The sequence below is a fragment of the Pseudocercospora fijiensis genome (assembly GCF_000340215.1).
Source record: "Pseudocercospora fijiensis CIRAD86 unplaced genomic scaffold MYCFIscaffold_4, whole genome shotgun sequence".
Taxonomy (NCBI): domain Eukaryota; kingdom Fungi; phylum Ascomycota; class Dothideomycetes; order Mycosphaerellales; family Mycosphaerellaceae; genus Pseudocercospora; species Pseudocercospora fijiensis.
In genome coordinates, this window is record NW_006921535.1 from 6,143,527 (window position 1) to 6,169,126 (window position 25,600).

A 25,600-nucleotide genomic window follows, 5' to 3' on the forward strand; every position below is an offset into this window, starting at 1 on the left:
CGACAAAAATCCTTCCTCGAAGACCTCCGTCTCGCCACCTACGCCGCCTGCCTCGCCTCCTACATCCAAGGCCTGAACATCATCGCCGCAGCCGACGCCCAAAAACACCTCAACGTCGACTACCCCCAACTCCTCCACATCTGGCGCGCCGGCTGCATCATCCAAGCCGACTACATCTCCACCAAACTGCTGCAGCCGCACTACCGCACCTCCCCGGCCACGAACCCCCTCTCCGCGGCCCCCATCGCCCACGACCTCCGGAAATCCTTCCCCTCGCTGAAAAACGTCGTGGTCAAAGCCACCGAGGCGGATCATGTCGTGCCGTCGCTGTCGGCGACGTTGGAATACCTCAAGTTCATGACGAGCACGGATCTTCCGACTTCGTTTCAGGAGGCGCAGTTGGATTATTTTGGGAGACATATGTTTGATGTCAAAGGGGAGGATGTGGAGGGGTTGCCGAGGCTTGGGGTGAGGCATTATGAGTGGAAGGAGGCGTGAGTGGGGGGAAGGAATGAATAAGAAAGATGAGGGGCGTTTGTCCATCCACATTCCCGCGTTCAAAAAAAAAAAAATTCATTCGATTCGGAGAAAGGGGAAAATGAGAAGAATTTTTCCATGTCCCATCTTAAGAAATATATATTTTTTTTTTGAATGTAAAGGAGGAATGAATCTACCACTCTCTATCTATCTACAAACCATCTACTCGTCACTCATCATTCATCATCATCATCATCATCATCAACGTTCTCCACCACATCACTCCTATGTTCCCGTAACATTTCCGCAGCAGGACCCTGTTCGAGAATTCTGCCTTTACCGAGAACGATACAGTAATCGGCATTCCTGACAGCCTCGAGACGATGAGCGATGGTGATGACGGTGCTGTCTTTCATCTCTTCATGCATGACTTGCTGGATCTGCATGGCGGTATCGCGATCGATTGATGCAGTTGCCTCGTCTAGGATAATGATTGCGCTTCTCCTCAAGACCGCACGTGCGAGGCCGACGAGTTGACGCTGTCCTTGGCTCAGATTCTTGCCTCCGGCTTCGATGTTGGTGTCGAGGTTCCAGTTCTGTCTTTCGCAGACTCGTTTCAGCACTGTCTCGCATTCCTCGTCGCCGTGCAGATTCACTGGATCTAGGTTCATACGCATCGTGCCGGGGAAGAGAACGGGATCTTGGGCCAAGAATGTGATTCTGGTTCGCAGGAGCTGTTTGTCGACTTTGGCTAAATTGATCTGGTCTATGGTGATGTCTCCAATCTCTGGGATGATGGTAGCCAGGAGGGACAATGCGAGCGTGCTCTTTCCCGACCCGGTCCGTCCAATGATAGCAGTTTTCGAACCTCCTTTGATCGTGAAAGAGATGCCTGCTAGTGCAGGATCGAGATGAGGAGCGTACTTTATGATCACATCCTTGAACACGACGTCGCCATTAAAGGATGGCCACCAGGCGGGAGGACTGACGTCTCCCTTCGGCTCTTGTTCCAGATGTAGGAGTTCGACCACCCGCTCAACAGAGACAAACTCCATCTGAAGCTGACCGTACTGCCTACAAAGGCCATGTGTAGTCACGACGAACTTGGTTGCAGCAAGCAGGGCGAATGCAGTCAAGCCAGGCGAAAGGTTGGTCGCCAACGCAAGGACAAAGAGCAGGAAAGTCGCCAAAGATGCCAACACATCGTATCTGTACATGAGCCAGGCCTGCGTACTCCAATAGAAATGGTCCATCTTTTGGAAGGTGTCGACCACGTGTATGACTCGGTCTTGAAAGCGAGACTGAGCGGAAAAGGCTCGAACAGTGGCCAGGCCATTGAGCAATTCCCCGAAGTTCGACATCAGAGGCGTGAGGGACACCATCTCCAGTCGTCGCAGATTCTGTGATGTGGGAATGAAGCGCTTGAAGATCAGGACAAAGAGTATCGCAAGTGTGACGGTGAAGACCAAGAAGGCCGGTGTTATCGACGCAATCACCACCACCGCCGATAGCCAACTAATCATCAGCCAGGATATGCTCGAGAATTGCTGGCTGATGCCGCCGTCAATGACGCCGATGTCCGAGGTCATGCGATTCATCAATCGACCCACAGGTGTAGTGTCGTAGAAGCGGAAAGTCGCATATGCCACCTTCTCCATGATGTCGCGGAACATGTTCTTTGCTGCAGTATAGACGATGACCAGAAGCATACCTTGGGAGGCGACGTATGAGAGCGATTGCCCAATCGCCAAGAGAAGGAATGTGATAAGCCATGGCTTGATGTTCCGGTCAGGCGGTGGTAGGCCGTCAAACAAGTCCGAAGTGTGGTAACCTACATCATCATTGTAGATGAAGACATCGACGTTCGCCTTGGTCTGGTATGCTTCTCCCCAGGATTTGATGAACCATGCTTCAGCCAATGCAAACCCGCGATAGCTCAAGAGTGCGAACACGGTAAGTGCCCAGAAACGAAGATCTCCAGCTTTGATGTACTCCCAGTAGACGGAAGCTTTCACTCCACCGTACGCACGATGCTCGTCTTGGATGAATTTTTCGGGCACTGCAGCAGCCTTCTGCTTCTTCTTTTGGTCTTCATCTTGAGCTTCTTCGGCCTCTTCTGCCGCAGGAGTCTTCGTGGCTGGCGCGGCATCATGATCAATAATCGCGGCTTTGCCGTCCGTGAGCTCAACGAGCTGATCGGCGACGGGCAAGACCAGATCAGTCCTGTGTGTGACCAATACAGTTGTCCGACCTTTGAGCAGAGGTCCGGTGAAGCACTCCTGGACAATTGACTCCGCTGTTTGCTGATCTAACGCCGCGAGTGGGTCATCGAGGAGAAGAATCTTGGTGTGACTGTAGACCGCACGGGCGAGAGCGACTCGTGCTCGCTGCCCACCTGAAAGACCAATGCCGTTCTCGCCAATCAAGGAAAGGTCGCCAGCTTTGAATTCCGCCAAGTCTGGCGTGAGCGCACATGCGTCCAGGACAGCCTGGTATCTTTCGTCATCGTACGGCGCAGAGAATAGGATATTTTCGCGAATGCTCATGCTTTGAAGCCATGGCATCTGAGCACAGTAACCGATCGGCTCGGGAGGTCGAATGAGTTGGCCTTCAAGCATGTCAAGTTCGCCGAGAAGTGCTTGCAGCAGAGCAGTCTTTCCCGACGCGACCTCGCCAATAACGACCGTGAGACCTTCCGGGAACGAGATATTGACCTCCTTCAGGACAGGCTCGGAAGCACCAGGCCACGCAAAGGACGCTTTATCAACGGCAAGTTTGTCTCCAATCAGCGCTTCTGTGGCCATCTCCTGTAGGTCCGGTTCAGCCATGAAGTCCTCAATACGCTGTACAGCTACCCAGGCATTGATCAGAGAAACTATAAGCCCGGGAAGCTCACGCAGCTGACTGGTCATCATCGCAAATAGTTGTAGTGCGGGAAAGGCAATATCCACGGTGAGCTCTTTCTTCGCAATGACCGTGTAGCTGAAGAATGCTACTACGGGAACGAGATCGTACGACAAGGTATTCACAAATCCAATGACCAAGTTCCAGGCGTTGGAGATGACTCGAAGTAGCAGTTCTCGCTGCCGGGCTGTCAACGCTTGATTGAGCCAGGTCTCTTGCCAGCCATACCACCTCAAATGCCGGATCGCTTCGACGAATTGTGATACGATTTGCAGCTTCGCATCTGTTGCGAATCGTCGTTTCTTTTCGTAATGTACCAAGATTCGAGCCAGAATGGCATTCATCACCTGAGCCAGGAAAACAAGACCGACGGCCATCATGGAAGGCCAGCCAAGATAGTTGACGACCAGGGTGATGGACAAGACAATGGCTATGGGCTTGCGAATGATGGAGTCAAATTCCCAGAATCGTTGCGCTACTTCGTATACATCGTTGCGCATCAAGTTGAGGATCCTGCCCATGGAAGCGGGTTCCTTGACAGGAGGTGGCGGCTTGTTCTTTTGGAAGAACTTCTGGAACCAGCGCTTCTCAGAAGGGCTCGACTCGCCATTCGCCGCAGCATTTCGAGCGCTTTCTTCTGGCTGCGCCTCCTTCTTCTCTGGCGCCTTGAAAGCGATCTTCCTGCCGAGCGTCTTTTCGTATAACATGGTGATCATCTCTCCTCGACACCGCTCGTAACACCTTCTGCCGAACCATATTTGGAGGGTATCGAGCTGCGCGGAAATGAGCCTGGTGGCCAGAGAGAATGCAGCATATGTCAATGCCACCCGCTTCGGTCGTTCGGGATCCTCCATTGAGCTCAAGATGAGCTGCAAAAAGACGGGCGCGCCGTAGTCGGCAAGTTGGTCAGTGACTCCAACGGTGGTGACAATGATCAGGTCGATAGCGTTGGCTCTGATCAAGCGCTGGATGACTGTGCCTCGCAATTTGCGGAAATTCTCGTGGAGTCTCCGATGCTGGAAGTCGTAGGGAAGAGACCAGACATCCTCGTCTTCCATCTGCCGCTTGCTGCCGACATTCAGCATGGGTATCAGCCAGCTGACGGTCATGAATTGGAAGAGGCTCAGATTCTCCTCGGGACTGCGCAGAAGCGAGCTCGGGGTCGTGCCTGGCAGACTGATATCTTTCGAAGGCAAGAGAGGGTCTCGGAAGGGCATCGTCAGAACAAGAAGTATCGTCAATACGCCGAGAAGTGTCGTGGCAATCCAAAACGGGAGATATGATGAGGATTTCCGCACTGCCCACTCGAGTAAGATGGCCTCGGTTAGCGTCTGAAGGATTGTGATGGTGAATATCGAGTACGGCAGGGTTCTTGGCAGAAATAAATAGACCTCGAGGGCCATTACTAGCCATGATGCCAAAGTCGGTAAGGTCCAGAGCAGTGGCCTGCTGGAGAGGAGAATGGGAAGAAGATGCAGCAAGAATGCAAGGCTGCATGTCACTGCGAGTCCCAGCGTCTGCAGCGTCCATGTCCGGCGCGGAATGAGGTCCACGTCGAGGACGGGCTCAATGACTTCCTGAACAAACGGCCTCGTCCAGCGAGGCTGCCAAGACCGCGGCGCCGTGAAGCGGACAAACTGGCCCAGAACGACGAGTGCCGCGAAGATGGCCGGAATGGCAGCGACGACGGGAAGGAAACATTCTCGGAAGCGCGCTTCTTGCTGTATCCACGGCTTCGTCAAGCAGATGCCGCCTCCATTGCCCGATTCGGTGATGCCGCCGTAGTCGTAATCGTAGTCGGACGTGCCGCCGCCGAACACGATCTGATCCATATCGGCTCTCCTAGTTCTCCTTACCGCCCCGCAAACCCATCGGATGAAGTTGAGAGTACAGAAGTCCTCATGATGGCAATGGCAATGGCGATGGCGATGGCGATGGCGATGGCGATGGACTTGGCAATGGCGATGGCGATGGCAATGGCAATGGCAATGGCAATGGCGATGGACTTGTGCATGCCTTGCTGCTGCCTGATGCAAGGAGGCCGCTGCAAAGGATGCCGTCGTGTGTGCGTGCAGGATCGATGGAGTCACCGCCACGCACCATCCCATTCGCCTGCACGAGACGAGGTGCATCCATCCCGCGGAGCAAACTCAATTCAGCCGGCCTTGGCATTCGTGGAGCGACATCACTCTTCGCCGACGATAAGATAAGCACATGCATGTGAAAGTAGAAAAGAGATGAATTCAAGACTCCAGCCGAATCGGCTCCAAATTTGCCGTCGGTACTGCTCGACACCATTAAAGCAGCTTGGCATCGCAGAAGCATGTCTTGTAGGCGACTGAATTCCTCCTCTTCTCACATCAATGCCATCCATATTTCTCACTTTTCACTTCCAATTCTCTCCTCTTGCCAGCCACGCCTTGTGTCTTACCCTGCGAGTCATCACAATCCACGTCTGCTCGCTTCCGAAATCCTACCATCCGATCGACGACGTGAGTTGCGAAAGACGTGCGCACTCGTAGTTAGAATCTTCGCGCGCACACGAAAGACGAGAGCACTTCCACCTTCCATCCCGCTTTGTCTAAGCGCCTTTGATGCTCGAGACGTCTCATTTCACTTCCCCGGGCTTCATCATGGTGTTGTTTGGTGCAGACGGCCTTGCCATGCCAAGAATGGATCGTAGGATTCTGGCATGGAGGATGGTAGATTTTTCGGGCAGAATTGCTGGTGCTTTTGGATGGTCGCATCGGTAGATGACTTGGAGCTGTGAGCACATTTTCGAGCGATTGCTTTGGGAGAGGATAGTGGTGTTGCTCTCGAAGGGATTGATGAGGCTAGGGTGCTGGTTGGAATGTGTGATCGCTGGCAAGGCTTTTGCAATGCGGAAACAATATCAATCGAGAGTCGTCAGATATTCTGCTGCTCGTTCTTGACGATTACACGTGAGGTTCGTCGTTATTGCCTGCATGCTGAGGCTTGGCAACCGCTGCCCTGCGGCGAGCTTTGTATATTCCGCGCTTCTTCTCAAATTTTCTCTCTTCAGCGACGACAAGGCACATTTGTATGTATCCATCCGCGCAACGACTGTACCATCAGATACTGACCTGTTTCCGTCAAACAAGCAGACACAACGACACAGTGAGTTATTCCTCCCCTCGCGGCTTTTGTTCGAGCAATGCTAATCACAGGTGAGCAGCACCACAACCACAACAGCAACAGCAGCAAAGAGTAAGTCCACCTCACCTCCCATACCGCAAGGTTTACATGGAAAGAGGTGGGAAAGAGAAGCCAGCGAATCGTCATCTGCGAGATCACAGCATTGCCACCGACCACGGAATTCGATGCAGACGCTCATAAGCAGCACGGCATGGGTCTGCTCGCTCCATCAACTACTAGTGGCCAAGGTCTTCCATGCTTTTTCGGAGTATCTCGTACTCAATCCTCGACCAGAAGCTCCGCGACAACTACTGGAGTGAAGTGATTCGCTGGCTTCACCGAGTATACATTTGCTGTGTCGGCTCCGTTGCTCGCTCGAGACTCTATCATTCAATGCTGATCCGTATGTGTTTTAGATGTGCCAAATCCGAGAGTACAAGACTCTTTGCGGCAATGGAGACTGCCGCCGAGTCGTCAAGAGCGAGTTCTTGGCGCGCACCTCGACCTGGTGCGACATTCGAGGTGGCAACAACCACGCCTCACGCCTTTGGGGCTGGTTGCACTGCCCCTCGAAGGCAGCACGCTGGTATATGCGATCGCAAGCTTTGGAGACCGAAGACAGAGTGCTGATCAGTGGGTGAATAGGGCCCGCAACCACGCCGCTCTTGTGCCGGTCTGGTTTAAGGCACCAGACCGTCGCCCGCAGACGTTCTGCTGGGCTTGCCGTCCGGCTCCCGGGGGGCTCTCGCCTCTCGGTGAGCTGGAGTGGCGAGCCAGCTTGTGGTATGCTAGAGTCCCGTTCATTTTCACCTACTCACCAGTAGCATCACCATCATCAGTCGAGCAAGCAGTATTTCCGCTGGACATTCCCTTCCAAGGACTTGGTTTCACTTTTATACACTGGAATGAATGGGCCTGTTGGGGAGCGCAAGCACAAAACCAGCCTGGATGAGGACGAGAAATGGGGTGGCCGGTGAAGGAACCATTCAGGCTCTCTCTCTTGGTCAAGGGCCACGGCTTCTCTTCTCGGATACGCCGCATGGTTGAGCATTCTGGAGCAATGGACATGATACTTCATTGGAGAGCCGCACCTCGTCCACGCAGTCGAGCAGCGTTATCGAAGCTATCATGAAGCTGAGGCTTCGCAGTTCTTTGCGCCTGAATCTGTGAACATGGCATTGATTGCGGATTCTTCTCGCAGCACCGATACGCCTCTTCCAGCAAGAAAGCGTCCCCAAAGCACATGACCTCCAACCCAGATAGCACCTTGAGATTCAGACTCGAAATCGCTTTCTGGCGCCACTGAGCTCGACTTCTACTCCAATCACCCAATAGTCCTCTCTTTGACCTCCAGATCGCGGATTGGGATAGAGAGGGCATTGGGCTTCTTCCAGTCGTCAATGAATGACATTCGCTCCAACGCTGCTCCTTCCTTGTGCCTCGTTGAAGGTCAAGATACGATCAGAGACTATAGCACCCCAGGCAAGCACGAATGCTGGAGGCGCTGCCATGGCCAGCATGTGACGCTCGTGCAACAAGAGTCTTCTGAGCTCGTCGGCTCGAGAGGCATAACCAGTCTGGTCTACTGCCAGAGGGAGACGACGTAGCGCCTTACCGGAGATATGGCCACTGGCTGTTGGAGTCGCGTTCTGACTTCTGCTGGATGTGAGCTCCACGAATCCAGGTCTGGTGCTCTCCTTTCCCTGGACGGCTTGATCTATCACTTTCCCCATGGTATGTCGAACGCCAGTCGACAAAGACCAGCGAAGCGGCTATACCAATTGGTTATAATCAAATTGCGACGCTCAGTTGCGTTGCGTGGTCCGTTGCCCACCTCGATAGCGCTAGCAGTCAATCCTGAAGAGTATGGTGGCAGCCAACGGAGGCTCTCCATGCCGAGGGTGTAGCCAAGGACACCAGTGTGGTCGCTTGGGATCGCAGGCTGAGGAAATCCGTTCTGGTATGCACCGAAGATGGTATGTCGAACGCCAGTCGACATTCTACGAGGCCGACCCGGACAGAGTGGAAATGGACTGAAGATGATGCTGCTTGCTCGACTGTGTGAAACGCTTTTCCCTGCCCTGCCCTGCTTTACCACGTGAAAGCGCGATCTCGGCACGTGTTTCCGAGAAAGCTTGTTCCCCGCATCACGTCTTCTGCCTTTCCCTCGCGTCTGCTTGCTCTCTTTCTGCCTGCTACATCTCACTGACATGCGCCACCAGAGCTCACCTCCGCCCACTCCACCACCGTCATGACTTCGCGGCGTGCGACGGCGAAGTCGACCTCTCTTGTGGGACGCCGCAAGATTGGGAAGACGAGGAAGAAGGCGGGACGCCGCCACGATGACGACCCGGCGGAAAGCGACGACGAGAACGACATGCTCGAGAGTACGCTGCCGCCGTACCTGCAGCAGAGGAGAGCGGAGCAGAGGGAGGAGGAGGCTGCGGGAGGCGAGGGTGCGCTGAGAATGCCGCCCTCACCTCCAGACGAACCAGAGCTGCAATGGCGGCGAGACCTCGCCGAGAAGCCACAATTGCCTGGCCTCACCGCGCCAGAGGCTCACGCAGACCGGCCGACGCTCGACGGCATAGGCAGCATCCCTGCGCCTATCGCCAAATTCCTGAAGCCCTATCAGGTGGACGGCACGGAGTGGCTGCACCGCCTGTTCGTCACGCAGAAAGGCGGAATCCTCGGCGACGACATGGGCCTTGGCAAGACAATCCAGATCATCGCCTTCCTGACCGTGGCCTTCGGCAAGACAGCAGACGAGAGAGACGCCAAGCGCATGCGCGTGTTCCGCAACAAGTACGAAGACCTCTGGTACCCGCGAGTCCTCATCATCTGCCCCGGAACCCTGATGGAGAACTGGAAGAACGAGCTCGACCGCTGGGGATGGTGGCACGTCTACACATACCACGGAAGCGCCGTCGAGAAAGACTCCGCTCTTGCCGCAGCAGCAAGTGGCCGCCTCGAGATCATGATGACTACATACACCACTTACACCAACAGCCAGGATGCCATCAACCAGATCAGATGGGATTGCGTGATCGCAGATGAGTGCCATTCCATCAAAAACCACAAATCCGAAACCTCTCAAGCCATGAATAACGTCAACGCGCTTTGCCGCATCGGCCTCACTGGCACCGCCATTCAGAACAACTACGAAGAGCTATGGGTACTGCTCAATTGGACCAATCCTGGCTGCGTCAGCTCCCTTGCCTCGTGGAAGCGCCGAATATGCGTGCCGCTCAAGCTCGGACAAAGTCATGACGCAACCAACTCTCAGCTGAAGAAAGCCCGCGATCTGGCCAAGAAGCTTGTACAGAACCTGCTACCAAGATTCTTCCTCCGCCGTACAAAGGCACTGATTGCACACCAACTACCCAAAAAGACAGATCGAGTCGTGTTCTGCCCACTCACCGAGACACAAGCTCAGGCATACAACAACTTTGTCGACCACGAACTCGTCCACGCGATTCGCGATTCTCAAGAGCCATGCTATTGTGGCTCCGGCAAGAAGCAAGGCTGGTGCTGCATGGCTTACGTTGAAGGATATGGGCCTTGGAACATGTTCGTATTTCCAGTGCTGCACACCATTCAGAAGCTTTCGAACCACCTCGCGCTCATGCTACCGACTGGCATCGCCGACCCAGAGAAACACGAGAAAGAGCTTGACGCGATGAAGATTGCCCTTCCAGATCTGTGGAAAGACCTGTACCAAACACGCGATAACATTAAGCACAAAGCAAATGCAGAATTCTGCGGCAAGTGGAAGGTATTGAAGAAGTTGCTGAAGCTTTGGTACGACAATGGTGACAAAGTCTTGGTCTTCTCGCATTCGGTGAAGCTACTCACGATGCTTGAACTACTCTTCAGGAGCACGACTACCTACAATGTGTCTTATCTCGACGGAAGCTTGAGCTACGCAGCTCGACAGGAGGCTGTGGACGAGTACAATGCAAACCCGAACCAGTTTGTCTTCCTGATCTCTACAAAAGCTGGAGGCATGGGCATCAACGTGACAAGCGCAAACAAGGTTGTCATCATGGATCCAAACTGGAACCCAGCATACGATTTGCAAGCACAGGACAGAGCATATCGGATCGGCCAGACCAGAGACGTGGAGGTCTTCCGTCTTGTTTCAGCCGGCACAGTCGAAGAGATTGTATATGCCAGACAGATTTACAAGCAGCAGCAGGCGCAGATCGGCTACAACGCATCGGTCGAGCGGCGATACTTCAAGGGTGTGCAAGGCCAGGCAGAGCACAAAGGTGAGATCTTTGGCCTCAAGAACCTTTTCGCCCCGCTCAAGACGAACGTCGTGCTGCAAGACATCGTCAACAAGACCAACATCGCCGAAGCTAGAGCAGGAGTAGAGATTGCTGGCCTCGAGCTTGAATCAACTCCAGGAGATGAGGATGAATTTGAAGCAATTGGACGTGCGCAGAGAGAGTCGACTGAAGCAGGAATCAGCGACCTCGCAGCAGAAATCCTGGACGAACCCAGCCGCAAGCGCAAACTGCAGCAAGACAACGCCAAGAAAGACGCCGTCAAAGCCATTTTGGCATCAGCTGGCGTAGAATACACACATGAGAACGCAGAAGTCATCGGCACGTCGAAATGGGAAGCCAAGATTTCGTCGCGAGCACAGAAAGCCGGCAACGACCTTGACTACATCGACGAACGCGCCTTTGCCAAAGCTACCCAAGACTCCCAAGAAGCTGGGTTCGTATACCCACAGGACGACGATGACGACGACGCGATTGATTTGGACGATGGTTTAGGCAAGATTCGGTACAAATACCGCCCTCCAGAAGACGTCCGAATGCGTCAATTCTGCACCATGGCCAAGATGTATGGATATGAGGGCAAAGTTTCGGAGTTTGCTTTGGTGGTCGAGGGCTGGAGTCAGGAGGAGAGGAGGGATTGTTTGGAGAGGTTTTATAAGGATCGGAGAGAGATTTTGGTCAAGCAGCGCTCGAAGTAATGTTTTGGGACGAAGCGCTTGCATCAACGAGTGGTATGTTTTATGGGTGGTATGAGTTATGAGAGAGATACCCACCTTTGCCTTTGCCTTTGCGGGCGAGGCTATGAATTTGCATCATGTTTTTGCTTCGTTTTGTGGGTTCGCTTCTGTCGCGTGTGTGGGTTCTGTGCTTGTAGTGGCAAATGCGATTGGACTTGTGATCAAGTGAGATCTTCGAATCGAGATGCGTGTGCATGAGGTGAGACTGAAAAGCTTTACCTCTTTTGCCGCTGCGCTTCTACGCTCTACGTTCGGCTCTATGCTTTTGATATGAAAGCTGGTAGATGGTACGAGGAGCAGAATTCTAGAAGCCTGAGATCTTCCTGCCAAGGGGATTGCAATGCTTGGGGGTGTTTCCAGATCTTTGGCACATTTGCGAATTTCCTCGAAGATGCTGCCCTCTAATTTACGGCTTTTTGTCAATTCGGGGGTCGATGTTGTGGTGGCCATCCAGCTTTGCCTCCAACAACTCCATTCTTCATCGCCATCAAGTTGACGCCCTTACGAAATCGCATATACGTTCGCCGTCCTGACGTGTTCGAACCACCATTGTTCCCCGTCCGAGATTCAAGAGCAGCGAATGATGATCCCAGAGAAAATTGTTGCCTTTCTTGAGTCACAAGGCCTCAGCGCATGGAACGAGACTGGCACATGAATACCCTCTGCCGATTCCCTCGAAAGGCATATCGCAAGAGCACGATCTCGAAGTCCTCCACGGAATAGCGCCTGCTGAGAGCCCAGCATCAAAACACGGCGAAGAGTGTCCCGAACTTGGTCTGCCAGTCTCTACACGAATCAAGCTATGCTACCCACTCCTTACCCAGCAACCACGCCATACCAGCCATCGACTTGTTCTTCAGTTCTCGGATCATGGACATTCAGCTTGAGAACATGCTCCAGCCTCTTTAATGTCTCTTTGGCTTGTCGCTGGGATGCAACCTCTCCATCTTTCTTCTCTCCTGACTTCCAAAGCTGCTGATACTTCTCCAGCACGATTTCCTCGGTGAAAAGCCACGGGATGGCGATGAAGTGGCCTGTAATTTTGTGCTTCAAATTGGAGTTCAGTTGTTGTGCCGTCACGGATGCCACAGTGCCGCCTGCTTGCAGAAAACCCCCCCAACAACGAATCCGGCATTGAGATTGCCGCCGAATTCCGCTTCGGCATGCTCATCAAGCCAAGTGATACTATCCAAACCATCATGCACCGATTTTGGGAAATTCATGCTCCGGACTGAGTCGATATGCGGCCGATATGACTATTCTACTGCCCCGAAATCTTCTGCGTATTCTCGACCGGGTCGTGTGCACGTCTCCAAGCTCCCGGAAAAATACCCTCCGCCGTGGAAAAAGACGATGAGTGGTGCTTCGGAAGAAAGCTTTGTGGACCGCCAGATCTTCAGCTTCGCTTCGTGTCCATGTGGAAGTTGGATGCTGGGGTAGAATTCTTCGATTTTCTCTGAAATGGGGCCTAATGCTGGGATGAGTTTGGTTTCCATTTCGGCTAGGTCTTGGCGCATGCGCAGAAATTCATGATCTAATCCCGCCATTTTTGATGTTGTGGTTGTGGGAGGTCTGGGGATTGATTGCTGCTGAGGCTGAGTTTTATGCCGCTCGATGGAGGGCGGAAGGATTCGAGCGGCTTGATGAGGTGGTCTTGCTCCTTACAGGCCAACATCGCGATGCAGGCGACATTTTATTTGATGTTGCTGCCTTTGTGAGTACCGTATGTCGTTCTGGAACTGGTTGTGGCAGGCCAACTGAGCTCGACATCTACTCCAGGCAACGATCCGGACAGGTTCAATTGCACGCATATTGGCAACTCGTACAGCGTATGCGGCGAACGCCTTCATCGAGACACGTAGTGACACGCCAAGGCTGCTTGTGCGTCGGCGGGCGCAGATCTGATCACGGCCTTGGCATGACGTCGCAATCGGATGTGATGAGTGAAGGACGACAAAACATTCTGAAGACGTCTCACAACGGCACATGAGCGCAGCAACACCCCACTGCTGCAGCGACAGACTCTCTTACTGAGAAGAGCTGTAGCCTTCTCGGCTTGTCATCGGCGACTTCCTTGGCCCACAAAGCTTCTCCACTTCAAAATCCCCAACTTTCTCAAATTATATACGCACTTTGTGCACCCGTTCTCAACAATACGCTTGTCAGGTTGGTTCAATTCCATCCTTTGAACCTACTCTTCTGAACAGGTCAGATGGCCGAGTGGTTATGGCGCTAGTTTCAGGCTGTGGAAACAGTGTTGAAGACCAAATACTAGTGGGTTATTCCGCGTGGGTTCGAGTCCCACTCTGGTACGTGACTGTTGCTTGAAATTGTTGTGTTGCTTCGGTGACTGATGGGTGAGCAGATCAATATTATAAACTACCCGGCAGTCAACTGTTGGGAGATGTCATGAACACTCTACTTTTTTTGCGATTTTGATTGGATAAGTATCTTGTCTGGCTATTCAATTGCTTTTGGTCTTGTGCGGGTTTCAAGATGTTACGGGAAAGTCTGAAGAATACTTGGGTCTTCTTCTCTCAAGTCGAGACCAGACTACTGACACGAAGTTCTTTTCTTTTGTCTGGACGACGCCTCATATCACGCACCATCCTCATCGCAGCCGGCACGCCCAGTCCTATATCCCCACGCTTGTGCTGTGCTGCGTAAACAAGGTTGCGAGTCTTTTCACAGAATCGCGACCACGGGTATGAGCGCCGAAATCTGGAAATGGAGCTGACCTTGGCCGCAAGCAGTCCATGTAGCTTCGCACGGCATGAAGGCAGTGCAGGCTTGACCTCAGCTACCACAGATCGCTACGAGTCGCGGCGGAACGCGATGTCTTCCTCGAAGGCATGCTCTGGTGTCTACCTTTCTCGTCACATGCGTATCAAGAGCCATGCACCGTCCAGCATTCGTACTGTATCATCATCGCTTGCATGCAGGCGCCTTCTCATCTACTCCGGCTTGAGAGAGCACCTTCAGATCGCAGGGTCATCCTCTCTCTCGCTCGCCACCAATTTTGATCTTTGGAGCTTCACATGGGGCCTCGGAGGTTCGCAATAGGTCTGAGCGCAGGTACAATGACCACCCCGAGTCAGCAGCACAGTCTCAATCTTCGGTGGCAGCGAGGTGGTCTGGCTCCGGCAAGAACAGGTTGGTCATGCTGGTGTCGACGAAGAAGAGAAAGCTGGGCTGGGCTGGGTCGCCGGACGGAGCTGGCAAGTCGAAGCTTCAAGCCGCGGAAATGCTTGGCATCGGGCGCCCGAAGGCATTCTCGCCGACGCCACACACCTCCTGCACTCTTTCTTCTGCACTTCTCTCGCAAATTTTCAGCTTCTTCTCCACATCCCATATCGCAGCTACACGCCATTGATCTCCATTTCCAGTTCTAGGCCATCCGGTGGCGCTATTCTGAGCCTCTCGGCTCGACCCAGCCACTTCAGGTAGGGAGGTCTTCTTATCGCTGCCCAGCAATTTTCGCCTTGTCGCTGCGTCTTCATCTCCTTCTCTCTGCACACCTGTCGCTCTCCGAAATCCTATGTTACTACTAATCTTTAGCGACCATACCGGTACTCCAAGGTCACAGTATACCGGCGCTTTCAGTGGATCCGCTACTGAACAACTGGACTCATTGCATCATTTCACCCAGTCGGAGAGCAAAGCTGCGCAAGTGGGGTGACAAGAGTGTCAGGTGGACAAGAGGCCGGCTACAACACGAACCGCTATAAGCTCTCGAGCTTCTCCTCTCACTGGCCGGCCATCATGGCGATGTTCGAACGACGCGGCTCCATAGAATCTTTCGATCGATGGCGAGCGCAATCACCAACCGGCTCAGAACGCCGGAAATTATCTTTCAACCCAGTGGGAGAATGGACTCCACCTGCAGAACAAATCGCGATCCCGATTCCGGCATTCGAAGTCAGCAAGACCAAGAGAATAGCACAGGTTGCCATTGCTGTCGTATACTGCTTGCTGGCAGCTGGGATTGTCTTCGGCTTTGCGGCCATCAAGCCAGTCTTGATCGCTGAAGGCGTCTACAAGGAGCAATGCACAGATCAAGAGCTTGAGGATGGAGTGTGGGTGTGTTATGGACAAGAGGTGCGGCTGAATCTCATGTTCACGGTGGCGGCAGTCAGCACGAATGTTTGTGCTCTGCCCGTCGGCACAATTCTCGATCGCTTTGGTCCACGCGTCGCAAGTATTGTGGGCGTCGTTTTCTTGTTCATGGGTGCGCTTTTCATGGCATTCGCTGCGGATCTTGCGCAGTACATGGACGCATACATTCCTGGCTATCTCTTCCTCGCACTCGGTGGTCCATTCGTCTTCATCTCGTCATTCCAGCTAAGCAATACCTTCCCTCGGCACTCGGGATTGATCCTTGCCCTTCTCACAGGAGCTTTCGATACCAGCAGTGCCGTCTTCCTTGAATACCGCCTCATCTTCCAGAGCACGAATGGTACTTTCAACACGAAGAAGTTCTTCTTGATCTATCTCATAGTGCCGGTGTTTATCCTCGTCGCCCAGCTCCTCATCATGCCGTCCATATCCTACAAGACAGTTGGCGAGCTCGTGCAACAGGTCGAGGACCAGGAATCAGTCCATACTTCTGACGATGAGATCTCGGATGATGAACAGCGACTGTGGATTCAGAATCGACGCCACGACCATCGCGAGAGTATGGTGTCGGAAGTCACTTCACTACTCGGGTCCAAGTCGGCTGATGGACAAGCGAAAGAGGACGAGCAAAAGGCGCAGCGAAGTGGGGTATTCGGAGCTTTGCATGGCAAGACGGTTCTGCAGCAGATCGCAAGTCCATGGTGGATCCTGATCACCATTTTCACGGTCGTGCAGATGTTGCGCATCAACTACTCCGTGGCCACGGTTCGCACTCAGTGGACCGAGATGCTAGGATCTTACGAAAAGGGCGTCAAGATCAACGAGTTCTTCGATGTGGCTCTGCCTTTGGGTGGTGTCATATCGGTCCCATTCATCGGACTAGTTCTGGACCATACCAGCACACCTTTCGTCCTCGGCCTGCTCGTCAGCATGGCAACCACGATTGGTGTCTTCGGCGTCATTCCTGAGATGTGGTCCGCATACGTCAGCATTGTGTTGTTCGTCGTGTACCGGCCCCTCTACTACACAGCTGTCTCCGACTACAGCGCCAAGGTTTTCGGCTTCGAGACTTTTGGCAAAGTATATGGGTTGATCATCTGCTTGGCGGGCGTCTTCAACTTCACGCAGGCTGGTCTCGACGCCTTGACTCATCAAGTTTTCGGCAACGACCCCACCCCTGTCAATATCATTTTACTGGTCACCGCTCTTGTGGTGGGTATTGTGCTCGTGGGCTACGTTACGCGCAAGAGTATGACACTGCAGGAGGATTTTGTTCGAGAGCAGGCGGACGAGGCGAGGGAGAGATTGATGCAGGTCAATAGACGCCATAGACACGAAAACTATGGCACTTCTTAGTTGGATATCAAGTTTGATGATTGCGCAATTGGATGATGGGTGATTTGTATGCATGGCATTTGCACGGCGACGCACGGCCTGCGGAGGAAAAGTCTTGTGTGTCTCCATTTCAGCGAGGCGTTGGTGGGAAGCGTTGAGTGGGATGTATCACGAATCTCGGCATATTTGTTCAACGCAGTCCACTTGACAGATGTCACGTCAATCATTCGTGCCTCCAACGGAAGTTCCATGTTACGGAGCATCCTTCGCGAGTTTGTCCAACAAAGAAGGTGTGATGGTGTTGCCGCCGCGATGGACTTGGCTGTGATGGGAGATGTTTGAGTATTGCTAGCAAAGGGCAACAGGCTGGCAAACCGTAAGCATCGAAGGCTTATGTATGTCTTCACATGCCAGACGCGAGACAGATCTCCAACCACGCACAGACATGGCACACATGCGGCTCAAATTAGCTCCCGTGTAGCCGCCGGGATCCCTGCCAGCCAACGCGCGCGCTCAAGCGGCAGTGTGAAGTTCAGTTTGAAACGGCGCACAACTTCTATTGTCGGATGCGCGACAATACTCACCTTCACCAGCGCCTACATGACCGCGGTCTATTGGCTGTCGGTCCGCGACAGGTGCCGGTAGGAGGCTGAAAGAACGTCGAAAACCGGGATTTGGAGCTTGTGCGTTTCTGCTCCACGAACACCTCTCTTCCACACGCCCTTCGAGTCGTTCTCGACAATTTATTCTCGACGATTCTACACCGCACGATGAACATATCGCAACTGCACGCGACAATGTCTGGCTATATCCGCACGTGATGCTGTAAAATATCGCCGGCCCGCAGCGTAGAAAGACAGACGTCCTTCTCGTGCGCGGCCGACTCTCCTTCACACTGTCTTTGTGTCTCGTGCTTTCAGCGCATTCACTCTGACAAGGGCCACACCTTCTTTTTTGGTGAGATACAAGGCCCATTGTTACACCTCTCTATTGTTCTTCTTATTGTTGACCGCGCAGGCCGCACCACTCTCGTTGTTGCAGACCTCACATAAAAGCATTGTGCATTTCCGACTCACTCTCACCTCTCCGTGCATTCCAGAAACATTTCGACTCAGCTACCACAGCCATCCTTCACCACTGCGACTTCGAAATTACTCGGCAGGCCCGAATTCTGGAACGTCGCCAACACCTCTTCACCACTTCATGCTGTTTCTACAAAATCGCATCGCAACCTCGAAGCTGGACTTCGACCCTTCCATCAACGCAAGGACAAAGACAAACACCATGCTTACTTTCCACGCCAAGCTCCTAGCCCTCCTCGCGCTCGTCACCCTCTCGCCTCTCGCATCGGCACACTCATGGGTCGAAGAATACCAGGTCATCTCCGACAATGGCTCCTATACCGGCGCTCGCGGTTACTCGCGAGGCTACGTATCCCGAGCTGACCCAACCTACGACGGCTTCTCCATGATGTGGATGCTTCCCTCGCTCGAGGCTCGCAAACCTGACGGCGCTGTCCGATCGCGAATCAACTCTTCCGACTTTCTTTGCCACCCAGCCCAAAGAACTTCCAACTACACCGCAGACTTTCCCAAACTCAACGTCTCTCCTGGCGATTACGTCGCTGCAAAGTACCTCGAGAATGGTCACGTCACTCTCCCATGGAACATCACTGGCAAGCCTCCAGGCTCCGGCACCATCTTCATCTTCGCTACCAGTCAACCATCAGACACCGAGAAGATATCCGATGTCATGGAATGGAACACTGCAGGCACTGGCGGTAATGGCAAGGGATTCCTCTTGACTGCCCAGAACTTTGACGACGGACGCTGCCATCAGCTCAACTGCGGCAGCATTTCCGAGCAGCGTCAAATGCTCACCCCAAATCACGTCGCTGGTCAACCAACCTCGACGGTAGAGAGCTGGTGCGAGACTGACATCAAGATCCCAACCAACCTCACCGCCGGCACACTGACCACCTACTGGGTCTGGCAGTGGCCAACCGAGCCGAACGCCGACTGCAATACGCCCGCCGGCAAGGACGAGTATTACACCACCTGCGCCGACTTCGAGATTGTTGAAAAAGCCGAGATGAACAAGATCGCGGCCACTCCAACGCAATCCGTCCCAGCTGCAGAGGCCAACCCTCAATCTGTGGCCGTTTCCGACTACAAGTCTCGTGCTGCATACACTTCCACACCTTCTGTGGTCATGCAGCAAAACAACAAGATTGTCGGCAAAGTCGCCAGCGTCAACTCCGCCTTTGTCAGCGCTTGCTCCGCCCAAGCACCAGTCATCAGCCAATACAGCCTTGGTCTGTGGCCCGAAGTCTTTGTTCCGAATTCGTGCTCCGTAGTCACCACTTTCGGTCCAGCTGCCGCTTCCGCCGCTGCCAAGGTCTTTGACTCTGCTGCTGCAAGCTACACGTCTGGATCCAAGTCTGCCTGGTCTGCTGCTTTCGCTGCCGCCAAGATCCCGCTTCCGAGCAGAAGTCCTTGGTCGCAAGCACCAAGTACTGGAGCTGCTCAGCCTACAGCCACACATGATAGCTCGTCTCCTTCGACGACTGCGACTGCTCCAGCTTCTTACCCAGCCTCTTCATCCCCGGCTGTATATGTCAGCACCATCACCACAGTCATCACCATGACAGAACAACCTTCCGCCTCCTCAGCACCAGATTCGCCATCCTCATCAGCACCCGCGGCATCAAACTCACCATCACCACAACCCTCGGACCCCCCAACCACATACGGCGCCCCACCCGGCTCCGCACCCGCAATCCCCACCATCTCCACCATCGGCACCGCCGCACCCTCCGCCTACGTCCCCTCTGTCAGTCTCAACGGCACAATTTCCCGAAGAAATCATGCTCGGAATTTCGTACGCTCTTAGTGGGGGCTGTGAGTTTTCCGAGGTTTGATTTTGTATACGGCAGAAATTTTGACGACAGGACGAGCAAGGCAATAAATACATGGGATGGAGTTTTGGGGGTGTTTTTTTTTTGTGTGGCATTTATTTATCTTGGGGGGGAAAAAAAACTTGGGATTGTTGCAATATAGCGTCGGTCTTCAAGGACCTTCTAATGGAATTGGGAGTTTTTTGTTTTTGGATGATGGATGATAGATCGATACCCTTTTGCATTGGATGGGTGCGTGGGGTAATGATATAATCTTCTTTATTTTCAACTTCCTATTTTCTTTATAGACGTACTAAAACGCTTCCGATTAATCATCATACTAATGTGTAGGAGGAGAGATTTTTTTTTTCTTTTGTGGGGTGTAGTGGGTTTCGATTTCTTCGCGCGCCTATTCTTAGATTGAGGGATAGATACGCGGCGAGGGCGAGCGAGGGTGAAGGTTGAGGCTGTGATTTCGTAGCCGGCGAGGTTGATTCGGAGCGTTGGTGAGTGAGGTAGGTGGTGTTTTTGGGACCTTTTGTGTTTGCTTGTTTCGTTGGCTTCGAGGAGACTGGTGGGGGCGGGTTTTGGTGGGTGGCGGAGTACGCTTTCTCGAAAACTTGAACTCTTTCATCGCGGAGAGTTTGAGGGGTTGGTATGCAGGAAGTGGTTCTGTCTATCTGCTTTACAGAAGTCCTCTTGAATCATCTATTTGTGTAGCCGACTAGGCAAGCTGAGCGCCACGCAGGAATGAAGGACTCGGCAATAATCGGCGATACGCCTAGCTGGAGGCGGTCGGCTCAACCTTTGGCCTTGGCTTCGCAAATCAGAACCTCGCACGACTGTACTCTACCTTTTCCAGTCTGCAGTGCGCCGGGCGCCGAGGCTATGCACATAATACATCAAGTAGTCATATTCCCATAACCATGCTTCCATGCCGCAACTACAGCTCCTCGTCCACCTCCATGCCGACATCTGCTTGCGCGTGACCATTCGCGGTGCCGTTGAGCTTGCCGTTGAGCTGTCGCGCTGAGCCAAGACCTTCCGCTGAAGGCACACTCGCTTCCTTATCAATCATCTGCCTCGACACGCTCACGATGTTGTCCTCGATGAGCTCCTGTCCCACAGTCTCGATGTGCTTCTTTGGGTCAACCTTGCCAACATATCGTGTCCGCAGCTGTTCTTTTGTGAGTTCCGTCTCTTCCTTGACCCGCTTCTCGTAGCCTTCCGCCAATGACACCAGCTTCTTCAAGTTCGCCTCATTGCGCGTGCCTTCTGCTGCGAAGTCGGGCATGGTGAGGGCCTCGGTCCAGACGGTCTTGTGCAAGTTCATGAGCATGCCCTCCTCCAGCGCAGTCTTTCGGTAGCCAATGCCGATGCTGTAGTAGTGGCGATTGAGGCCGTGAATGAGTGCTTGAATGGATGGCTTGTTGAGGTGACCCAAGTTGGAAGTGGTCTGGCGAGGCTCTTGTCCGAGCATGAGGGTTTGAGGGTTGATGAGGCGAAAGGCATCGATGACGACCTTGCCCTTGACGGACTGGATGGGATCGATGACAACAGCGACAGCGCGAGGTGTCAGCTGCTCAAAGGACTGCTGGGTGTTGATATCGACCGAGGACAGCCAGCAGCCAAAACCAGGATGCGAGTGGTACCATCCGACAACAGTCTCAGGTCGGCCAGTCTGTCGCAGCATGTCCATCATCTTGGTCTGGAAGACGGGATCTACTGCCTCGACAGACACGCCCGTCCCTGACTGCGGCATGGCAAATACATCCACCACGCGTACTGTGTAGTCGTCCACAAACTCTCCCAGCATCAGACCCATGACTTCCATCGGCACACCAGCTCGGCCGTGTCGCAGCATCTTGAGGAGGGCGAGTGACGAGATGTAGACGGTTTCGGCATTATCTATGATGTTTGTGTCCTGGGAGATGCATTAGCCATCGAATATTTGGCCTCGTATCTCCTTTCTCACGTGTGTGGGAGCGCCACCACTACCGCCCATGCCTTGAGCTGCCGCAAGCATTCTTGATAACCGGTCCATGGCGGCGGCGGCGAGTGTTGATGTGGTAGATCACGGAAGTGTCGTATGGGGTGTTGATGTCGCCCTCGCGCGGATCTGAGCTTCATCGGCGGTCGGATGACGGGCCGAAGCGAAGTAGAGCTGGGCCATTTCCACTTTCGAAAGCACACCGATTGCACTCAGAGCCTCTCCTCGACTTCGCCTCGCGATACGCAGAATGGTCAATATGCCTACGGGAACTGGAGGTTATGCGCCAATCGATACGCCTGCTGCTCCATCACAACCCAAGAAAGTGGCCTACTTCTACGACTCCGATGTGGGTAACTACGCCTACAATGCCGGTCACCCTATGAAACCACACCGTATTCGAATGGCCCATTCCCTGATTATGAATTATGGGCTCTACAAGAAATTGGAGATTTACCGAGCGAAGCCAGCAACGAAATACGAAATGACCCAGTTCCATACTGACGAATATGTCGACTTTCTGCAACGTGTCACGCCAGACAATATGGATGGTTTCATGAAGGAGCAAGGTCGCTACAATGTCGGAGATGATTGTCCAGTGTTTGATGGTCTGTTCGAATTCTGCGGTATCAGCGCAGGAGGGAGCATGGAGGGAGCTGCCCGATTGAATAGAGGGAAATGCGATGTCGCCGTGAATTGGGCTGGAGGACTGCATCATGCCAAGAAGAGCGAAGCTTCAGGATTTTGCTACATCAATGGTATGTGATGTGCTCTTTTCCACCCTGTAAATACTGACGTGTGTAGATATCGTTCTCGGCATTCTCGAATTGCTGCGTTTCCACCCACGCGTCCTCTACATCGACATTGACGTACACCACGGCGACGGCGTTGAAGAAGCCTTTTACTCCACCGACCGTGTCATGACTGTTTCTTTCCACAAGTATGGCGAATACTTTCCGGGTACGGGCGAGCTCAGAGATATTGGCGTAGGAGCTGGGAAGAACTACGCTGTCAACTTTCCCCTCCGAGACGGTATTGATGACAAGAGCTACAAGGGCATTTTCGAACCCGTCATTGGTTGGGTCATGGAATACTACAAGCCTACTGCTGTTGTTCTGCAGTGCGGTGGAGACTCGCTCTCTGGCGATCGATTGGGTTGCTTCAACCTGTCCATGCGTGGTCACGCTAACTGTGTCAACTACGTCAAATCCTTCAATCTGCCAACACTGATTCTCGGCGGCGGCGGCTACACAATGCGAAACGTCGCTCGTACGTGGGCTTATGAGACTGGTCAGCTTGTCGGAGTGGAAATGGGTCCCGATCTTCCTTTTACCGACTACTACGAATACTACTCGCCCGACTTTGAGCTCGATGTCAAGCCCAGCAATATGGATAATGCGAACTCTCCAGAATATTTGGAAAAGATCAAGGCACAAGTCCTCGAAAATTTGAAGCGTACCACACAGCACGCACCATCGGTTCAAATGCATGACGTACCCAGAGAACCTCTTGGTATGCACAATGCCGGGCCAGATGGTGAGGCGGAGACTTTTGAGGAACAAGAAGATCGACTTGATGATGAGGATGCCGATGCAAACAAGGACAAGCGATATACCCAGCGTCAGTTGGATGCCAAGACCACGCGCGATGATGATGAAGACTCTGATGATGAGGAATATGAGGCTGCGAATGGAATCTTACGGCAGCGCAAGATTGGTATAATGGACCATCTCAACCAGCATGCACCCGCCGACGACTCCGGTACTAACACGCCTGCTGAATCTAGAAGCGTCAACGGCGATGCGGAGGACGGAGATGCTATGCAGGTGGATAACAAAGTCGAGGGAGAGGCTGCCGAGGAGGAAGTGAAGCCCACCGCAGCGAAATTGCCAGCGCCAGAGAAAGAGGGCTCTGATGGTGCTATGGAGGTCGATCAAGTCGAAAAGGATGCCGGGGAGGAAGAGGTGAATTCCACTAGCCAGGCCACGAAGGAGAGTGGTAAGACAGAACTCCCAGCCCAGACTTGGTCTTAACTTTCTTCCTTGTAGAAGCAGATACAGATTTTCGATTGATGTTAGCGAGGCGTTTAGGATGGTACACAGACCTAATTAGTAACGGCATTAAAACAATGAGCTTCTTCACGGTCTGCTGCAGAGTCGTATACGATGATGTCCTCGACAGGGTGGCGGCTGTTGCAATCACTATTATTATCCTGCGGATTCATGCCGATTGCGTGATGCCAGGATTTGGTATTGAGTTCGTCGGGCTGTCGTGCACAGAAATTAGAATCGTTATCTCTGCGAGATTCACCCAGCAGAACGCCTCGAGACTAAACCGAGCCCCAGCTACCCGCCCGAGCCCCAGCATAACCCGGTGCTAGCACCATTGTAGAATCGCCTCTGTATCAAATTACGTGCTCTTTCCGCCTAATATAGGCTGTTTCTATTCCTAGTTAGTATTGTTAATGGGCGCGTAGCGTATTACCTAGGAAGTCGCGCCTCGAATTCTACCGTAGACCTAAAGTTCGCATTTCTTCCCTCTTTTGTAGTAGATTGCCTAGTAACTACCGAAAATGGCTGAATCTCCATCCTACGACGAGTTTCTCGATAAAGTTATCGCCGGCGGTAACGGCGCGGCGGCGGCGGCGGCGGCGGCGGTAGTTGTTAAGTCGTAGGAAGAGGTAGAAATAGCGATAGAAGGCGCGCTCTCGGCGGTAGTTGTTAAGTCGTAGGAAGAGGTAGAAATAGCGATAGAAGGCGCGCTCTCGGCGGTGGTTATTAAGTCGTAGGAAACACGTATTCGAGGTCGCAGTCGCTTACTAAACGTGCCTCGAGAACGTGTATCGCTTCCTAACTATCGATTAGTGTTACTACGCCCTTAGAAGCACCTATTCTTACTAAAGGAGCGCTCTCGTAGTCTAATACCGCGCGAGTCGTAGTTTCCGTCTTATCGAGCCCTCGAGTCGTACGTCTATACCTTCGGAAAGGCAACTAGATACGAGTTCAAGCAGTATAAACCGCAGAAGAATAAGAATGGTATAAAATATCGCTACCGCTAGGTATATAGTTGCTTCGGCTTACTAGATAAGCGTACCTAGAAGCAAGAAGTAATAAAGCGGAAGTCAACCTCGAAGAAGATAGGCTATTAGTTCTACTTCTACGTAGTTGCTATCGACCCTAGCTAGCCTAAAGGTTAATAGGTTATCCGTCATTCTACTAAAGAAGATTACTGTTTCTATAACTACGAGAAGGACGATATTGTCGCTCTTGCTACGTATAGGCGTCGCTCGAGAACTACGGAGTTTCTCGAGCAATTAGAGCGCTTATAGTAGGCTCGAATGCCAACCTCGAAGATTATAGCCTATTTCCGCGGCCGTAGCATTATTCTTAAACTAAAGGACGTACGGAATGTTATATAGGCTCGTAATATAGACGCTCGACAATAGATGAACTAGGCTTAGCGCCTAGTTTAATTGCTTATCGACAATAATATATACTACGACATCTATACTAACCCCGAGAACGGTACAATTCGATGTATAGTTGCCCTCTACCCTAAGTCTATCGAGGCCTTTAAGACTACACTATACACTCTTATTATCGACACTATATACTCTACTAATATCTATAACCTCGAGTTATTAGATATTGTCGCCGCTAGACCTATAAATAACACTATTAAGCTTAGTGTTAGCCTTGTC

At 52.8% G+C, this 25,600-nt stretch overlaps 9 protein-coding genes and 1 non-coding gene across 10 annotated transcripts in view; 7 read left to right on the forward strand and 3 right to left on the reverse strand.

Annotated features, from left to right (window-relative positions):
- MYCFIDRAFT_85077 (uncharacterized protein) overlaps positions 1–498 on the forward strand; it is a gene marked incomplete at both ends in the record, with an annotated part of 1,810 nt that extends 1,312 nt beyond the window's left edge. Inside the window, one exon of the mRNA XM_007928695.1 lies at positions 23–498. Coding sequence (XP_007926886.1) covers positions 23–498 — 476 coding nt within the window. The remainder of the gene's footprint in view (positions 1–22) is intronic.
- Positions 499–621: 123 nt separating this feature from the next.
- MYCFIDRAFT_217185 (putative ABC transporter) lies at positions 622–5,213 on the reverse strand (the record flags this gene model as incomplete). The annotated part of the gene is made up of 1 exon (XM_007928704.1): positions 622–5,213. The coding sequence occupies one exon, from the start codon at positions 5,211–5,213 to the stop codon at positions 714–716; it is 4,500 nt and encodes a 1,499-aa protein (XP_007926895.1). The 3' UTR covers positions 622–713.
- Positions 5,214–8,786: 3,573 nt separating this feature from the next.
- Positions 8,787–11,654, forward strand: MYCFIDRAFT_203723 (uncharacterized protein; the record flags this gene model as incomplete). Its single annotated transcript, XM_007928696.1, has 1 exon — positions 8,787–11,654. A coding segment is annotated over one exon (2,738 nt), but the record flags the coding sequence as incomplete, so codon positions are not given.
- On the reverse strand, positions 10,948–13,080 carry MYCFIDRAFT_207872 (uncharacterized protein; the record flags this gene model as incomplete). Its single annotated transcript, XM_007928697.1, has 8 exons — positions 10,948–11,776; positions 11,806–12,063; positions 12,098–12,173; positions 12,215–12,292; positions 12,316–12,349; positions 12,384–12,729; positions 12,769–12,827; positions 12,872–13,080. 8 exons carry the CDS (start codon positions 13,078–13,080, stop codon positions 11,565–11,567), a joined length of 1,272 nt encoding a protein of 423 aa, XP_007926888.1. The 3' UTR covers positions 10,948–11,564.
- Positions 13,081–13,769: 689 nt separating this feature from the next.
- On the forward strand, positions 13,770–13,876 carry MYCFIDRAFT_t40. The gene has a single exon. It is a non-coding gene; the product is annotated as a tRNA-Leu (tRNA).
- Positions 13,877–15,110: 1,234 nt separating this feature from the next.
- MYCFIDRAFT_154244 (uncharacterized protein) lies at positions 15,111–17,206 on the forward strand. Its single transcript, XM_007928698.1, has one exon. It carries the CDS (start codon positions 15,326–15,328, stop codon positions 17,033–17,035), a length of 1,710 nt encoding a protein of 569 aa, XP_007926889.1. The 5' UTR covers positions 15,111–15,325; the 3' UTR covers positions 17,036–17,206.
- Positions 17,207–17,780: 574 nt separating this feature from the next.
- Positions 17,781–19,096, forward strand: MYCFIDRAFT_154248 (uncharacterized protein; the record flags this gene model as incomplete). Its single annotated transcript, XM_007928699.1, has 2 exons — positions 17,781–17,971; positions 18,032–19,096. A coding segment is annotated over exon 2 (879 nt), but the record flags the coding sequence as incomplete, so codon positions are not given.
- Positions 19,075–20,239, forward strand: MYCFIDRAFT_211404 (uncharacterized protein). Its single transcript, XM_007928700.1, has one exon. It carries the CDS (start codon positions 19,106–19,108, stop codon positions 19,904–19,906), a length of 801 nt encoding a protein of 266 aa, XP_007926891.1. The 5' UTR covers positions 19,075–19,105; the 3' UTR covers positions 19,907–20,239.
- A 441-nt stretch (positions 20,240–20,680) lies between these two features.
- Positions 20,681–21,774, reverse strand: MYCFIDRAFT_215401 (uncharacterized protein; the record flags this gene model as incomplete). The annotated part of the gene is made up of 1 exon (XM_007928701.1): positions 20,681–21,774. The coding sequence occupies one exon, from the start codon at positions 21,772–21,774 to the stop codon at positions 20,854–20,856; it is 921 nt and encodes a 306-aa protein (XP_007926892.1). The 3' UTR covers positions 20,681–20,853.
- MYCFIDRAFT_154253 (uncharacterized protein) lies at positions 21,727–23,933 on the forward strand (the record flags this gene model as incomplete). The annotated part of the gene is made up of 2 exons (XM_007928702.1): positions 21,727–22,658; positions 22,705–23,933. Exons 1-2 carry the CDS (start codon positions 22,151–22,153, stop codon positions 23,931–23,933), a joined length of 1,737 nt encoding a protein of 578 aa, XP_007926893.1. The 5' UTR covers positions 21,727–22,150.
- Between the last annotated feature and the right edge of the window lie 1,667 nt (positions 23,934–25,600).

Excerpts from the sequence above, each read along its gene's own strand:
- MYCFIDRAFT_154244 (XM_007928698.1), top strand. The coding sequence starts at position 15,326 with ATGGCGATGTTCGAACGACGCGGCTCCATAGAATCTTTCGATCGATGG.
- MYCFIDRAFT_211404 (XM_007928700.1), top strand. The coding sequence starts at position 19,106 with ATGAACAAGATCGCGGCCACTCCAACGCAATCCGTCCCAGCTGCAGAG.